This window comes from Crocodylus porosus, unplaced genomic scaffold, assembly GCF_001723895.1.
Source record: "Crocodylus porosus isolate Cpor-Errol unplaced genomic scaffold, CroPor_comp1, whole genome shotgun sequence".
In the NCBI taxonomy this organism is placed as follows: Eukaryota; Metazoa; Chordata; order Crocodylia; family Crocodylidae; genus Crocodylus; species Crocodylus porosus.
The window spans coordinates 25,758,135-25,775,751 of NW_017728917.1; the positions used below are offsets into that span (position 1 = coordinate 25,758,135).

General features: G+C 41.7%; 1 protein-coding gene across 1 annotated transcript in view; it reads left to right on the forward strand.

Annotated features, from left to right (window-relative positions):
* Positions 1-17,617, forward strand: part of WNK2 (WNK lysine deficient protein kinase 2) — a gene marked incomplete at its 5' end in the record, with an annotated part of 206,484 nt that overhangs the window by 53,979 nt on the left and 134,888 nt on the right. Inside the window, 2 exons of the mRNA XM_019537018.1 lie at positions 12,442-12,614; positions 13,528-13,748. Coding sequence (XP_019392563.1) covers positions 12,442-12,614; positions 13,528-13,748 — 394 coding nt within the window. The remainder of the gene's footprint in view (positions 1-12,441; positions 12,615-13,527; positions 13,749-17,617) is intronic.

Here is a 17,617-nt window from a genome sequence, read left to right on the forward strand (position 1 = left end):
CGGTTGGCCTTCCTAACTGCCTCCCCACACTGCCGGCCCATGTTCATCTTGGAGTCAATGATGACCCCCAGATCCTTTTCCGCCTCCGTGCTGACAAGAGGGGAGTTCCCTGACCTGTAGGTAAGTTAATCTGTTTAGCTTGTTTTATTCAACCTAATATTGCATTCTTCAGAGGCATTTTCCTGATGTGCCAGCATCAAACTGTTACGTCCTAGCTAAGACGAAGCTTGAGAGTTTTCAATTTTTAGGGGAGTTTATTCAAAAGAAAAGGCGGGGGGTATTTCAGCCTAGTAATGACTTTGGCATATTAGAATAATATACTCAATTAAAAGATAGAAGCATGGTCCTTAGGGTTTATTTTAACAGTTTGTCAGAGCATTATCTGGAAATGACAGGTTGGAAGGAATGTTCAGCATTTAAAGACTTCCTCACATAATAAGAGGTTCCTAGATTTGAATAAACTTCTGAGTCAGTACTTGGGAAGATGAGGCAGTTGTTTCTGATTCAACCTGTCTGTCATCTACTTATGTCAGGTGGAAGGAACTTTCTTTCATTGCAGGCTTCAGGACACCACAGGAAAGGACTGGTATCTCTGCTTACAGCCCAGGTCATTAGAGGCAAGGGTAAGCTATTGTCCTTTTCTTGCCTCTGTCCCTGGGAAGGAGCAGTTTAATACAAGCCTCTTGAAGGCATTGGTATTTAATCAGTTGTTAACCTCTTTGTGTGTTCTGAAGCTGCCCTGGGAAGATATCTCAGTGGCTATAATGTTCTTGTGGAAATCCAAAAATATGCGGGTTGGAGTTGTTCAGGTTCAGGAATTCACATTATTTATGGTAGTTTCTACTGTCAGGTGTTTTCTAAACATATAGACAGCAGTACACGTTTTTGGGATGTCTCCTCTTGCCAGCAGGGTGCAAGAGAAAAGACTTTGTAATGTATGTTGTATAGCATTTTCCACTGCATTAATTTCATGCGTGAATTAGAGGAGGGTAAGTATTGTTCCTCAGTTTCCCCATAAATAAGATGGGAATAACAAGGAGGTAAAGTGTAGTTGCTGGCAGAGCTGGGAATAAAAATTGAGTCTTAATCCAGTGCTGTATGTATTATGACGCTGCTCAGAGTTTAAGAGATTTGGGTAGAAGTGTCAAAAGTAAGGCCGGCTGGATCCAACTCCTGGGTCTCAAGAGTCCCTTCTTTCCATCCTGTTTCCTTAGGACAAGGCATTTAGCTGAATTTGCAGACTTGTTGGAATCTGACAGGGCTACACCATAAGCACTTCTGCTATGGATTCAAACTTGTGACCTCTGGGCTATTAACTATGTGCTTGTGCCACTCCACCCTCTTCTATAGAGTTGATCCATACATAGTACACAGTCTGTGTGGCCAGATAAATTTGACACCCCTGCTGTAAGGGGTTTGTCCTTTTCCTTTGTCTAATCAGTTTGTGCTTCTTTCTCTGACCAAAATACGTGTTTCACACCTCTGCCAGAAGCTATGAACTAGAGGTGCATCGCTATATCGGCCCATATTGGATTGGCACCAATAAAAGGGAAATTGACACTTGGCAATTTTTTTTTTTTTTTGGCTGGTGTAGCTGATAATGTCACAGATGAACGCCATGTGCATGTGCACAGCTGCAGCATGCACGCAGCCAGGAATGCGGCCCGGCAGCTTGGAGGGCAGTGTCCAGCTAGTAAGTTGCGGGGGTGGAGATTGAGGCTCCCATGATGAGGGAGGGTGGGGTGCAGAATGATGCTGTGGGCAGTTTATCCAGGGGCATGGTGTGGCACAGAGGGAGGGTGGCTCCCTGCTGCTATGCATGCTCATGGGAGGCATGTGCCCCCCAGACTTGTGCATCGGGCAAGGCCAGGGTACCTGCTGCAGGCTTGGGGCCTGGGGCTGTGCCAGCCTCCTCCCAGTAAAGGGGCTGGTCTGGGGCTGCACTCAGTGGGCAGGGGTGGGGCAGGTGGCAGTGCTGAAAAGTGAGCTATGAGGAATTTTGGCATAGCTGTAGCTCACCCTGTAGCCCCCCTCCCAGTGCCACTGCTACCTGCTCCCGCCTGCCCCAAGTGCAACCCTGGTCAAGCCCACCTGCCAGGAAGAGGGCAGTGCAGCCCCTGGACCTGAGCCCACAGTGGGCAACCTGCCCTTGCCCTGCACACAAATCCAAGAGGCATGCCTCCCTTGGGGTGTGTGCAGTGACAGGGAGCTTCCCTACCCCAACCTGGACAGGCAGCAGCTGCCACTGTCCTATTCCTTCCCTGACTGTGGGGACCTTGATCTGCCCCCCATGCCCCATACCCCTTCCCCCCCACAGACCAGCTGGACACTGCTTTCCAAGCTACCGGGCTGCATTTTGGCTTTTGGATTGGTATTGGCTGATATGGCTGGTTAATAATTGACCATTGGTATTGGTCAAAAAATCTTCATTGGTACACCTCTACTATAAAAAGGTACTTGATTTGCAGAGTTAGGTGCTCAAAAATGAAATGCCAAATGTAGTTGCCTTGGACATCTTTGAATATGCCACTTCTTAACCTTTAAAATCCTTAACTGTATAACCCAAATAAGCTTTTCCTAATAGATTTTTTAAAAATGTCTCGCGTCCCCTTTCAGAAAATAAAGTGGCGGCAAATTATAGTAGGCACAGCTGTAACAACCTTGCAATTAAACATTGACAGCAGAAGCTTAATCCTGAACCTTCAGCACTGCAGCTTGGAGCTCTACTGTGTCAGCAACAAAAGTAGTTGTTGGTTTTCCATCCCAAAGGGAGCATGAGCTATTGACTGCATGTCTTGGATCCAAGGGCGATGAGAGGGTATTGCAGCCTGGTGTTCCACTCCATGACAGGCAGTGTCTTAGACCTTGGGATTCACAGCTGTGGCCCTGATTTGGTCCTAGGAGGTTGGAAGGAATCCTGGCTCACCTCCTGTTAATCCACTCTACCCTGTGGACGGTATAGCTTCTTTGTCCGTTCTCAGGTGTTCCCAATATCCAGTATACTGTTTTGGTGCAAGTCTGGTGTCATATTTTTTGGCAGGCTTCCAAATTGCTATCAAATGCAAGTGAGATTTTTATAGCTCAGGGAAACTTGAGTAGAATGAAGGAAATGTATTTCTGTGGCTTTGGGCTTGCTTTCTTCTGAATTTCCAAGACCTGCTGTAAACAGTGGAAGTGTGGTCAAGGAACAGTTGTACTGTTTTGTAACAGAGAGTGTTCGGTAACCTAAACACTGGAGTTCTAGCTCAAGGTATAATTATAAGGACCTTAATGTTCTGTTCACTGTCCTGAATTAAACTATCCTTTGCCTGTGTGTTTAAGTTTTTCAAGCATTATACTACCCTGGATAGTCAAGAGACTGCTTTTAACATGATGTGCAAGAGGCCCCCTTGTTGGGGAAATTGTGGACTCTAATATGTATGTATGTATGGCATATTCATAAGTACATAAGTAGTAATTTCAAGAGCATTCTGGAGGTGTCATTTGCTAGAGTATGTGATAATCAAAAGGTTGTAAAATGTGAAAAAATGAATTGAAATGGAACATTTTATTATCCTTTCAAACTATGTAGCTTATAGTAGTTAATTTTCACGATGTTTGTGCTCTTGGTGCAAAATTAAAGGCCAGGTTGAAGATCTTTGTTTTAATTTCTCAGTGAGGATGGGAGTGTTTTGCCTGATTTTTGATAAATATATTTAAAAGCAGTTGATAGGTCAGGTTTGAAGATCTCCATTGACATATCCAAAGTCCAAGAGAGAAAATGTCATTCATGACTAAACACGAGTAGAGCAGGGACTAAACTGCCTAGTTTAGTAGGGAAGATTGATTTAATTATTTTATTTTTGTTTAAAGCACTTAAATTAGTCATAGCAGTTCTAGGTTTAATGGCCAGACCCTTCAGAAATCTCTGTATTACTTCAGGGGGTGAATTTAATACCAGCTCTAAAATAGGGATTATACTACTTCTAAGTCTTGCCTACCAGACTGGGGACAGGGGCTGCCTCTTGTGTATTTGCCCAACACCTTGTGTAGTAGAAGGGCCTAGTATGTATTGCAGCAATATAGCTAATGAAGAAGAGTTCAGTCATAATGACAAAATAACTTCCCAATGAATGACACTTTTTACCAGCAGACATTTTGATTGAAAGCTGGCATGTTCAGTGAAGTCTGTTCGTTTTTCTTCTTGACTTGCAAGACTGGATGAAGAAACTTGGTCCTGCTCCAAGTAGTCATGGGGGGGGTGCCTCTTGGAGGAGTGGAGCTTCTAGTGAAGAAGAACATGATTTGTGCAACATGCAAAAAGCAGTGGTAGCAAGCAACTGGTGTTTTTTCACAGCATAGCTTCTGACTGAAGTCTTCAGGGAATGCAGTATTTAATATTTCTTTTCTCCCTGTAAAATGTGGTACTGCTTAATTGTAACTTAAATCTTGAATTTCAAGTAAAGCAATCCTACATTTCCAACAAAAAAGCAAAAAAAAGAAAGTTTAGTACTATCAGCTACTGAACTTGAAACTGTAATATCGTAATAACTATATCCACTTACTGGAGAAGAAGCAGCAAAATAGTTTTGTTATGGAGGGACTGACAGAGGCCAGATTATGTAACAATATATGTGCTATTTATTGGTAAATAATTAGTGCAGAAGGAGGATGCATGTCTGCAAATCTCTATAATTAGTTATGAACTTTAAAAGTTTTAACTTAAAGAAGAGAAGCTTTTCCCTGTTGTTTTAGTGAAGCAATTATTCCCTGGAAGAATAGGAAGGACCCAGTTCCCTGCCTAAAGTCTTTAGACAGAATAAAATCACTAGAAAGTATAGGGAATGGTCCAGCCTTTCCAGAGCAGGTGTGCTAGTGTTCCCCATCCCAACAGCAGGGGATTTTTGTGTTTAAATTCCTTTTATTAAACTCTTCTCTCTCTCCTATTTGTTTGGTCCCTCCCCCCCAATACTTAAAATGGTCAAAAGAACTGTTCTTATTAAAAGGCCCCTCAAAATGCATCTGGCTGACTATTTCTACTATTTCATTGCAACAATGGAAGAAACAATAGAAGTTGCACATCTACCTGTTTCAAACATTTTTAAAAAATCATATCATGTATAAATGGACATACAGATTATTATGCAGAAGATTGTATTGCATTACAGTACTATACTTTTCCAGTCAAATTTATTTCAATATTTTGTTTTTTTCCATTCTTTAGTGGCTAGAGCATGGAGAGCTGCAGTTCCATTCTAAATATGGCAAGGACTGGCAATAACTGAACAAGTTACTTAAATTCTGTAGCCTGGTCTCTTCCTCCTATGAAAAGTAGACAATGCTTATACTTTATACAGTGCATTGTGATCTTTGGTATTATTGACTGTTACCACACTCTTCATTTTCCTGGAAGATCCATAGCTAGAGATAGGAACTCAGTTTCATCAGTGGGTAGCCTTTCTTTAGTAGTCTTCCAGAGAGTTGGGGTAGGTCATTGTCATCTTTGTATGACTTACGGGAACTTAGAGCCTATGTGTTTCAGACTGGAGGAGATGACTAATGCAACAGGTCTGTGCTGTTAATTTGGCTGTCATTATCAGAAGCCTAATCTGTAAAGCCCACGCTGTCTTCTATTTTCATTAGTGTATTTTTTCTGCTAAGTCCAGTCAGAGTTGGTGTTCTTCATGGTGGACCCTTAGTGAAAGTAAATGTTATGTTGGGGGTGGAAAAAGAAGCCCTAGTTGGTATGAAAGTTATTAGATTAGCTAGCTGATGGTTTGGGAAGCAAATGAATGAGAACCTATGTGTTTCCAGGTCAGTGACTTATTTGTAGAAATCTAATTTACAATTAAGAAAAATTAAATCATGCTTCTTGCTACAAAGTCCTTGATAACTTGGTTTGAATGAACACACTAGAAAGTGCAGCATGAGACAAAACAGTAATTAGGACATTTTGTCAAACATTTTTAGATAGTTATCAGTGGCTTGCTTTCTCATAACCAGCCCTAAATATGAACCTGGGATTTGCAGTATTCAGAAGTAAAAGGAAAGGGGGAAAAACAGGCTGTGGACGTTGGATGAAAAGAGAGGATTTATGATTTTCCCCTTTTTTTTAAACTATATTGTTACAAATTTGAATCCTTTCCCTACTATTTTTTTTATTATTATTTACCCCTTAGGCACAATCGTTCATAGTGGGGAAAAATACAACTTTCATTTTTCTTTACTTCTTTTTTTATAGTGGGAGGAGGATCTCAAATTAGGAGCCATATTTTAAAAGCAATAAACTATGTTGGGTTGTGTAGGTTCTTTGCATATGCTTCTGATGGAAGGTAGTATGCATCGGATGTTCTAATAGCTTACAAATCATGTCTGGCTTATTACTGCGTTGGTACTTCAGGAATTCTTAGTAGTAGCAAAGTAGAGAAATAATGAAAAGGATAAGTTTAGAACATGGGAAAGAATAGCTAGCTATGGATCATTGTGACAGCACTTGCAAACAGTTTTTAAATCATTCTGTCTAATAGAATTTTTAATTTGGCTGCTAAAATAATTAGATTACTTGTGTGTTGTTCTTCTAAGGCTAAGCATTCTGAGTGCAATTAGCAGCTACTTTTAGAGCCAGGTTAGACCTAAAACTTGTAAATATAAATGCAGAATTATAAAAACCTTGTAAAACAGTGGTACTTTTACCTTGCTGTCATCTGAAAGACCTAATACTTTGTCTTGTTATCTGCTCTCGGTATGATTCTGAGAGTTCCAGCCATTGTAAACAAGTCCTACCATGAATCCATGTAAAACAATCTGTTAGTGAAGTTGGGAGAAAATCTTCTCTTCACAACATTCTTTATAAATTAGGGAGGAAAAGAAGCAAGCTAAATTTATCAATTCCATTTTGAAAACTAAGCAGCTGTCTTACTTTGTCATGCTTTATAGGTTCTGTTTAAGTTCTGTTTGCCTAGAAATGCTGAACTAAGTCTCGCTGTATGCAATAGATTGAACTTCTGGGGGTTGAAGTTTATTCTGCAAACCTTGGTGCTTTGAAATAGTCTTGAGTTATTTTAAATGGAATTACAGTGTAGCTCCTACATCCAAGTTTGTAACTTACTAAAGTGAGATTTAAACAAGGAAGGGGCCAAGAAATTGGTCACCTTATAAGGAAATAAAGTTAATAGTCATTTGAAAAATAATATTAATATCTCACTGTTCACAGTGAAAACACTTTTTCAGGTTTTTTTTTAGTTTTATGTCATGGGGATATGCCCAGTACAGGTATGTAGAGTAAAGCAGTAAAAAAAGAAGACATTTTGAACTGTCAGCTGAGGATGTCACTTCTGCTTTGTTTACTAAAAGTGGCAGATCAGTTGCACATGTCTCAATAGTGCTGGCCCACTTCAGTGTGGTGGTGTGGTACAGGCAGTCCTCAACCTGCAATGTTTCTGAGTTGCAATGTTTCACATTTACAACACATAAACTGATACTGTTTCAACTTTCTGACATCAGTTTCAACTTTACAACGTTTGATCTAACTTGACATCGCATCAGCTAATAAGTTTGCTGCATCACCCATCTCCCTGGAGAACATCTGTCCAAAATTCCTTGGACACTTTTTCCATTAAGAAAGCAGACAAGACTCCAGAAAAACCTGCAGCCAAGATTCCTGAGAAGACTCCAGCCAAGAACCCTTCAAAAAGTCCAACCAAGAGTCCTTCAAAAAGTCCAGCAAAGTCACCTCAAAGAAGTCCTTCCAAATCAATATATCGCTATTTACAATATAAATACATTAATGTAGCTATATTACTTATCTATAATTGATTTGAGTACAAAATTCTGGGTTATTTTTGGTGGAAAATAGGGTATTGGACCTTGGTTCAGGAACCAATCCCCCATTTTTATAACACTGTTTCCTATGGGAAAATCGGTTCTGAGTTGCAACGTTTTGACTCTAAGACACAGATTTCAGGAACCAATTGTCATAAGTCTGAGGGACTGCCAGTATTATGGTGGTTGGTGTTAAAGAGCTAAGGAGAAGGAATTCACGTAAAATGAGGAAAGGGGAAACCACCTGTGGGAAATCCAGTTTCCTCCCTAGTGATTACACAGGGGCCCATTAACTGAATTGGTGTACCCATTGTACAAGAAGACTGGCTGCATAGGGTAGCCATGCAGTCCATTTGTGGCATTTTGCATGTTTAGAGGAAGGGCAGGTTGGAAGTCCTGCTCAGGTTGTGGGTGCCACTCAGAAATCTTGCAGAGTTGAGTAGCTTGTTAGAGGCTTTTTAGTGTCTGTTTCTGTTGATCAGCATGATGTAACACGAGTCTCTATATGACAGTAACTAGTTCAAACTTGTACCTTTTAAAGGGCATAGACAGAAGTTACATTTTTGACATGATTGGCTCCCCTGAAAATACTCTACAGTTGTGCGGTGACACATGTACATGGCTGTAAAGTGCTTTTAAAGTGTCCAATCTCACACACTCACTCACACACACACACCCTTCATCTGATGCCTCAAATGAAGGTGCTCTACTTAGAGCGCCTTAAGGAACTTGTGTTCCCTAGGACTAATTTTGTCATGGGATTGGGGCTGTCAGCAGGAAGGGAGGGGGAGGGGAAAGCCATCAGCAGTAAGTTGCCAGCTGATGTTTGCCTAGCTTGAACTGGAGTGTGGGTGGGTGGAGCCCTGCTGCTGTGTCCCTCTCCTCCTTCTCCCCACCCTCAAGCTCTCCCTCCAGCCCAGCTCAAGCCAGGCAAACCCCAGCCAGCACCTTGCTGCTGCTGGCTTGCCCCTTCCTCCTCCCTTTTTGCTGACAGCCCTAGTGCTGGGAGGTGGGGGGAGGACTGGGGAGAGGGGCAGCTCCTCAGCTGGCTGATCACCTGCAGGCAGGCTCTATTTTACAACCCCCACCCAACAGGTAAACACATGTTGAAAGGTGGGGGGGGTGCTCTAATTCATGGCACTTTATGTGAAGTGCCATGAGTTAAAGCAGAGGCCTGTACATCTGTCAGTCCCCAAAAGAAGCAGTTCTCTGTAGTTGCCTTTGTAGAATTACCCTGTAGGCACCCCATGGCTTGCCCATCTGCTTAGCGGTCTGCCTATGCCTTTGAGGAGTGTGCTGGATGATGGGTTCCCCTCACAGAAAGATTATGGTCTGGGAGGGCATGTTCTATAGTATGAAATATGAGGAATAGATTACCTGTCACGGACTCTTTGGATAATTTTGGCTTGGCCAACTTGCTTTGCACTAACACTTTGATGTTTTCCTCTGGATTTGGGTATATTATTACAGGATTTTTTAACTCCACAATTCCTTATTTCCAAATGTCTTAATTTGTGTCATCTCAACCTAGAGTTTCCTAGCTACCTGACATAGGGCCTTGTCTTTTAAAATTCCAATGCACGAAGATGATATTTTGTAAGCTTGAAACAGTACCTTTAGTTTAAAGATTGGTCTTGCATGGTTTTTTTTATCGTCTGGGAGTAAGCATTTACAACCTTAATGAAGATTTTTCCAAATAAACTTTAAGTGAGTCATGTAGTTAAAATCACAGCCAGAGGGTTTTGGGGTTTTGTTTTTTTTTCTTTCTGCCCACAGTAGAAAACAGCTTAGCTTTTAAGCCCTCTTAAGCTTTGACCAACAGCCTGTGTATCAGGTTCAGCTGGATGGAATTTAAAAAGCTTGGTTATAAACTCTTATAAAGACTTTACATTGGAAACACCTCAATACGAGTTTGAAGCTTTTTAAGTATGTGTTGTGTAACTACCCAGAACTGGAACATTCTTTCTTGCCCATGTACTTCCCTCCCAAGTGCTGGTGATGGCCCAGCTCTCCTAAGTATGGCACTGAACTTTCAGCAGTAGGGAAGTTTACAAAATGCTGCATAAATGCATAAAATGTGTTCATGGAATGTGGAGAAGGTTTGGAGGGGAGGAAGATGAAGTCACTTATTTTCTTGTCCTACTCAAACTATTTCAATCTTCAGCCCTAACTTGTGTGCACATGCAATTTGCAGCCTCACAGAATGTGACCATGTGTTTGTTGTATGTTCAGTCAAAATCTAAGAGTGGAAAATATCTCATGATGCTCAGAAATGCAGAAGTTTGAATCTGGGGGCACTATGAATTTTTTTTTCAGGGGAGAAGATTCTGTAAAATTGTAAGCATTATAGTTATCCTCTTCCCACTCCTCCCCTAGCCCCCAGTGTGATCTTTGTCTCACATAGGGAATTGTTTTCTTTCCTCTTTAATAAGCATGCATCTGATTTACTTTACAGGATTTAAATTAAAAGGAAGCTCACCAGTTGAGAACAAACAGATAGGGTTGAAAGCAGTTGTTGGACTCTTCAGTGCTTGCTCACTCAAGCTGCATTTATTTTTTTAACTGTCTTATGAAAGAATATAGTTTGCAACAGCTGCAGTGGTGCCTTATAATTGGCTGTTGTTAATATTGTTGATGTCCACCTGTCAGCAGTACAATAGCTGTGAGTGTGTTGCTGAAAGCCTTACCTTGTAATAAGAGTTTGCCCCCCACAAGGCAAGCAGATGCTATGATAGAGAAAAGTGTTGCTGTTGCCCTGGGCAACCTTAGCATGAGTGATAACATTGATGCTTGCTGCAGAAAATGTTCAGGAAACTAACAGCTACTGCTCAGCTATGGAACGGGCATATACAGGTTTTTTTGGAACCAGCAAAATGCAGCCTTCCCAGCCTCTCCCTCCCCCATTTAAAAAATAGATTTTCTTTACTTGAAGACGAGCCAAAAAACGTAGTGGGTTTCAGCTTGGATTTTCCTTTTGTAATATCTCTGCCAACATGAAGCCAACTTGTTTCCAGCCCTATGAAGTCTCATTACCATATTAAATTCTTTGCAGTGTGGAGGAGGCTAGACTATACTAAAATGACAATGGCATTACCCCTCTAGAGTCTCAGTAAGGGGGGGGGGGGGAAAGAAGCAAAATGACACTTTTTAATTCACTTAAACACAAAATAGCATTCATTTATCTCAAAGGTGGCTCAGAAATGTTAAATGCCTAAGTTTTAAAAATGAATGCATCATGGAACTGACTTTTTTAAAAACTAAGCTTTTTAGTGATTTGCTAGTTTTTAAGTTTTGTGTGCAAGACCTGTTAGACTAGGGGCGGGCAATTAGTTTAGGTGGAGAGCCACTTACTGAGGTTTGACAAGCCATCAAGGGCCACATGACAGACAGCCAGAGGCAGCTGAGTATTAATTTTCTAAATTCATATTTTTGAGGGGCCCTGCAGGCTGGATAGAATGGCCTGGCAGGCTGCATTTTGCCCACCCCTGTGTTAGACAGGCCTGCCTTTTTTTCTCAATGAGCAATTAACTTTTTCCTAGGTGGTGGACTCCAGTGATCTTAGCCTTGTAAGTGATCATACTGTCTTAAAGGGGGAACCCCTAGTATAAGGTTCATGCCATTTAGGCTCATGCCAATTTTTGCTTCTCTGTGATTTTATCACAAGGTTTGAAGGCAATTTTTGAAGGTTTATGGACACCTAGGGTGTTACAGGAGTTGGTGGGCTTCTGCTGTTCCCTCCAGCCAGCCATTCAACAAGAAGCAGAAGTCCACTGACTCCCATACACCCAAGAAGGTGTCCATAAACCTTCAAAAATTCTCAAAGGTTCTTCAGAAAAACTGGGAAAAGATGATGATCCTAATATTTCTAATTTAAAAAGCAGGCAAGACATATATTTAGCACTGCTTTTATGTATCAGAAGGAAGAAACATGGGTAAGATTATTTTAGATCCATTCAGGGTAAAAAAATTAAGAGAAAACTTAAAAAATGAGACAATTGTGAATGATCAGAAGTTCATGTATTTCTTGAAGCTGGATAGTCTAGTTTGACCTTTTGGAAATTGTAAAAGCTGTGAAGCCCCACCTGGTTACCTAAGGGTAACCCTTTAGTCAGTTACATGTAGACTATAGGCCTAATTTCTTGAAGTGCTGTGCATTCATGACTATTAATGAAATCAATTAGTAGTGACTATTAAGGATGTATGACAATCAGGCCCTGCATTATTAATCTGGTCCTTCTTGTTAGCTGTATGGCCTTGACCAAAAACAGATTTGTCTTTGAACCAGTGAATTAGTAATTGTATGTTCATTGCACTGAGACATGGTTCAGAGTAAACTGGAATATTTTAGTAATACCTCAGGTGTAAATAGAAATTAGAGGCTCTTATATGGCATAGCATAGGCATGTATTTTGCAAGTCAACCCCATCTTTCTGCTCAGTTCAGGCTCAGAGGCAAGCAATTTTATGAAGTTTGTGCCTTTGTTCATCTACATTACTCATCTCTTACATAAATTAGAGTTGGGGGGTTTCACAAGAGGATAAAAGAAATCTAGAACACTGAAAACCATAGTACTAGAATGATAGGTTGTTAATAATGTTTCCTCCCTAATTCAGTACTAATCATGTTTCTTTTGGATTACAGGACAGAAAATTGACAAAAGTAGAGAGACAGAGATTTAAAGAGGAAGCAGAAATGTTGAAAGGTCTTCAGCATCCAAACATTGTTAGATTTTATGACTTCTGGGAATCCTGTGTAAAAGGAAAGAGATGTATTGTGCTGGTTACTGAATTGATGACCTCCGGCACACTGAAAACGTAAGTAGTGAGTTTCTGATAAGAAGCCTAAAAATAGCTGCAGAAATTTTTAGAAAAATCCTAGTTTCCGACTCTGAAAAAGGCATCTCAAGATAAAATGGAACTTTCCTCTGCCTTCTGTCATCTGTCCTGGTGTTTCATTAATTGCAAAGCATAACTTCACTCCTCTTCCCTCCTTCCCTCAGTTATGTAACAATTATCAGTGTTCTCCTTTTATCTTTGGCATGTGACAAACTAAGCTTTTTAGGCTGGGTTGTTGTTCATTGCAAAACTGCAATGACATAGCTTTGAAAGCTGGGAAATCAGATTTTGAAGCTAGAGCAGCTTCATGTAATCTCCTAAACATTAATAGCCTGTGGTGCTGACACTCTTGTTCAGGTTGGTGTAATACAGTTAGCACAAATACTGGAACAGATCTTCTTCATCCCCAGTAGGAGTACTAGAGATCATTCTATATCTCCAGTGTGCTAGCTACTCAGCAAATGCAGTTGCAGGTTTTGAACTTTGCTAAACATCAGTTCCACATCCACCCTAACAATTATTGTGTTAAATTAATGGCAAAAATGCAGGTGAGGTGAAAAGCCTTGATCAGAATTTAAGACTTTTATTTTGTAGTAATACATAAAGCATCCATAGCATAACAGAGACCTCTGTACTAACACTGAATTGGTTCAGTGTTACACTTTCATAAACTTCTGTACTGATGGGAGTTGTTCTTAAAAGCATATTATCCACCCCCCCCCCCTGCCAAATGTAATTCCTCCTTCAGCAAAGTCTCTCCCCACCCCCCTGCATGGTGCTGTCTCTGGTAGCCAGGTTGAGCCTTACTCAATGAGATTACAGTTAAAAACATTACAGTTTTTACCAGTGCTGCTCTTTTCTTTGTTCCCTGCTTTGGGTGCTTGTGCTGCAGGTATCTGAAGAGGTTTAAAGTGATGAAACCAAAAGTTCTTCGTAGCTGGTGCCGGCAAATTCTCAAAGGTCTACTTTTCTTGCACACAAGAACTCCACCCATCATTCACAGAGACTTAAAATGTGACAATATTTTTATTACTGGACCAACTGGATCTGTGAAAATTGGAGATTTAGGTCTGGCAACCCTGAAGAGAGCTTCATTTGCCAAAAGTGTAATAGGTAATTATTTCTAACGGATTTAACCCTTTTGGGTCTTTACAGTGGTTATTTGGTTCACCTAAAATCCATGGGACTTTGCAAGAACAGTAACAGTTCAGATACTTTTTATTTGTACTTATTGACTTGTATTTTGGGGGGGGGGAGCATACTTTGTCCTAAAATTGTGAACCTGAACATATGGGGTCAATTTATGATTGCAAAGTCAACTATGTAGATTCAACTTATAATTTGAACAATGTGGTGTAACACTACTTAAAAAAAATGTTCATGACCTTCTCTCCTCTTAAATTTAACAGTCTGCCTGTTAAATATCAAATATTTTTTTCCTATTTTCTCATGTAATCTGAGTAGGGAGAATGTTTGACGGCACCAAAATTGTGACTTTCATTTCTTATCCCCCAGAAGTCAGTTGCATTTTCTACATTTTTATTTTTAGAAACATGTGCATTTGCTGTACATCTAAGTTAGGGGTACTCCTGCTTGCACCACAACATTTTTCATTTCAGAATACTTAAGCATCTCCAAATTATATCCAATCTGTTCTACATGTATGGACTTGCACTTTTATTGAAATCTAATAATTGAAATCAGACCAGTTTTCACCAGAAGACTAGAAGGTCTGACTCCTCAGGGAGATCCCAAGTCAGGGAAGTATTCCCAATCAGTATAGCATTAAAGTAATTCTAACTGCATTTCAGCAGAATTTCATCTTTGCTTACATTATTTCTTGATTAACCAAGAGTAGCATTTCCCTGCCAGATTTTAACTTTTTAGTGTTGTGATGGGTTTTTTTGAAAATGTATGTGAAGCCCCTTTTCTGTTCTCATACTGCTTACACTTTTTTCTTCTAATCTTGCATATGAATTTGTCTTTGGAAAGATGCATGACTTTAAAAATATCTGGTGGAAGCTTGGGGAAGTAGTAAGGAATTAAAAATGAGTTGTAAGTAGGAAGTTTATTCTGGAAATACTCATGTTCAAGCTAAAAACTTTTAAAATCTTTTGCATTCTTTATTTTTATTGATGTACTAGCAAATTGCCCATCATGATTGACGGGGGGAGGGAGGATGTGGGGAATGGGGATGGAGCACCGCCGCTGCAGTGCTGCTCCCAGTGAGCCCCCCCCCACCTGCATCTCCTGCTTCTGCTTGTCCGCTAAGGGTGGGTGTCCACCCCTTGGGTGTGGCAGCGGGGCAAGAGCTGGAGCACTGTGCCACTGCTGCCTCCAAGGAGCAGGGAGCAAGGTGCTGGCTTCCCCCCACCCCTGCCACTTACCTCTCCATTCCTGCTGTCTGGCCTTGCCCCGCTGCTCTGGCCCCTCAGTCCCTGCCATCATGGCAGCGCGTCCGTCCGCCCGTCCGTCCACCCGTCCGTGTGTGTAGAGCACTCTGGTTCTTTGTCAGCATTGTGATGGTTGTCTTGGCAGCCAAATCAGAGTGCAAATGAAGTGTTAGACAGTTAGACACTCTCTAATGCTTTTATTGCATTAGAATTGGATAAGAAATTCAACGTACAGGTGTTTAGACTGAGATCTTTTAGGTCAGGGGTCAGCAGTGTTTTTGGGTAGAGTGCCAAAAACACTCCAACCTTGACTTGTAAGATGTTGGCGTGCCATGGGTGGTTGACTGGGGAGTTGTGAAGGGCCCAATCGTTTTTGAAGCAAAACATCCCCCAAGGCACATGTGCACTCCTGCCAGTAATGAGATGAGCTGGGGCTCCACAGACTTCAGTGCAGTGGCTTTCAGTTTCCCAGCTGCCTGCCACAGCTGGCTTGGGGTCTGGGCAGGCCTTTGCTGCCTGCCACTGAGCCCAGGTGGCGAGGAGGCTGCAAGCAGCTGCACTGAGGTCTGTGGAGCCCTGGCCTGGCTCATTGACAGTGGCGGGTGCACACACACCTCTGGGCGTGCATATACCTCTAGGCAGACAGCAGGGGAGATGCAAGATGCCTGATCCTTCGTTGTGGCAGCACAGCTCCAGCCCCTTTCTCACCATCCACTCCAAAGTGCACATGCCAGGCAAAATGTCTTCACATGCCACACTAGCATGCATGCTGGGTTAAAGCGTAGCTGAAATTTTGGAATCCGATCCTCAGTTTTGAGTAGATCTCAGATGAATAGATTTCAAAGAAATGTGTTCATAGATGCAGACGCTGCTGTTTATATGGCCTTGATCTTTATGGTATTTTGAGATTCAATTCAGCTTTGAATTATTATTTTGATATGCTGAAATTTTGCATTTCAGCTACTGCAAGTGATATCAGTAGTATAGTCAAATCTTTATTCATTTTTTTCATTTGTGCTATTGAGTGATACTTGTGTTGGAGGTGGAAGTTTGTTGGTGGTGTGTCTGGTCTAAGGGTGGTAGCAATAACAAGGAACTTTACTTTTGGAGAAATCCTAAATTGGACATGACTTTGTGAAAATTGAGAGAACCCTTTTTAAACTCCCTTGCCTTTTTAAAATTTCTACTGTTCAGGAGATCGTATTGGTTTTATAAAGTACTGATCAAGTACCAATGGAGAGATCTGTGACTTCTTAGTGGAAACTGAGCTGTACTTATTCTAGTTTTTAACAAGTATTAAGTGTACTGTACTGCATAAGATCTTTGCAGGTCTAATTTGGTAAAAATTAATTCATAAATGGATTAAATGAGATTTTTGCCTTTTACTTGGCATTTTGGAATGTTGCCATAATTTGGCCTGCTTTTTTAAACTGCTGCCTGCCTCTCAGAGTTGTTACAAAGTTGATTTTAAATGCTGTGCAGTTTACCAGGCTCTCTTTTTGGCTGTGGCTAAAACAAGGTAGCAGGTGTATTGAGCAGGGTCTACATCTGACAGCAGACATTAACTGTTTCGTATTAGCAGTGCCAGGGTCTAGAACAGCTGGAAGATAAAGATCTTAAGCTCAGTTGTTAAATTCTGCATTAAGATTCAGGACAGTGTCTGCTAAATCCAGCTGGCAAGTGGGTCCAAATTGGATATAATAGGTTTAGTAGTGTTTCTGAGGCAGGGTGAGCAACAAAGGGCAGCCTTGGAAAAGAGCGCAAGAACAGCCAGTATCAGATAGGGTGTTCAGGACAAATCTGTATACAGCTTCACTAACAAGCCCTCTTATGCAGTATATGGTAGTCTAAAACGCTATGTATAGACAGTTAAAAAAACAGAGGTTGAATCTATTCAGTCTTTGCAGGTTAGCCTAAACTGTGCAGATTAAACCAAGAAGCAGAGTGAACAGACGCTCACTATTGATTCAGGAAATGCGGCCCCATGCCTGCAGCGGGTCATGCCAGAAGCCTGGAGGCACTAGAGCACGCCTACCACTGCCAAAAGAATTGGATTGAAGCTCTAAGGCTTTTTTCCCCCCTCCCTGCTCGGCTGGGTTGGGTTACCATATTTCCAGTTCCAAAAAAGAAGAAACCTGTTACGTGGGGGTGGGGGAAATATGATGGTGGTGGGAGGGGGCAGTGACATGCTGCTGCCCTGCTCCTGCCCAGTCTGTTGCCCCTCACTGCCAAGGCACAGCCCCCTCCCCACCCAGCCCTGCTGCATTCTCTCGCTTCCAAACCTCAGTACCCTGGGCCACGATAGTGCCCCCTCACTCCTGACCTGCAGACCCTTGGTGCTGCTAGTGCCCCTCACTCCAGATCCACAGCCCCCTGTCCCACCCCAGTACTGTCAGAGCAGCCCTAGCTGTTCCTGTCCTGATCGGGCCAGAGCGTGGTGGATCCAATTCTTGCAGGTGGCGATAGAGTGTGTTTGGCTCCAGTGCAGGCTGGAGGGAAGAGGAGTGGAGACTTGTGGTACCCCCTACCCTGCTTTGGGGTTGCCATGTCAGGCAGCCTGGCCATGTGTCCCGAACCCTGGGCACCATC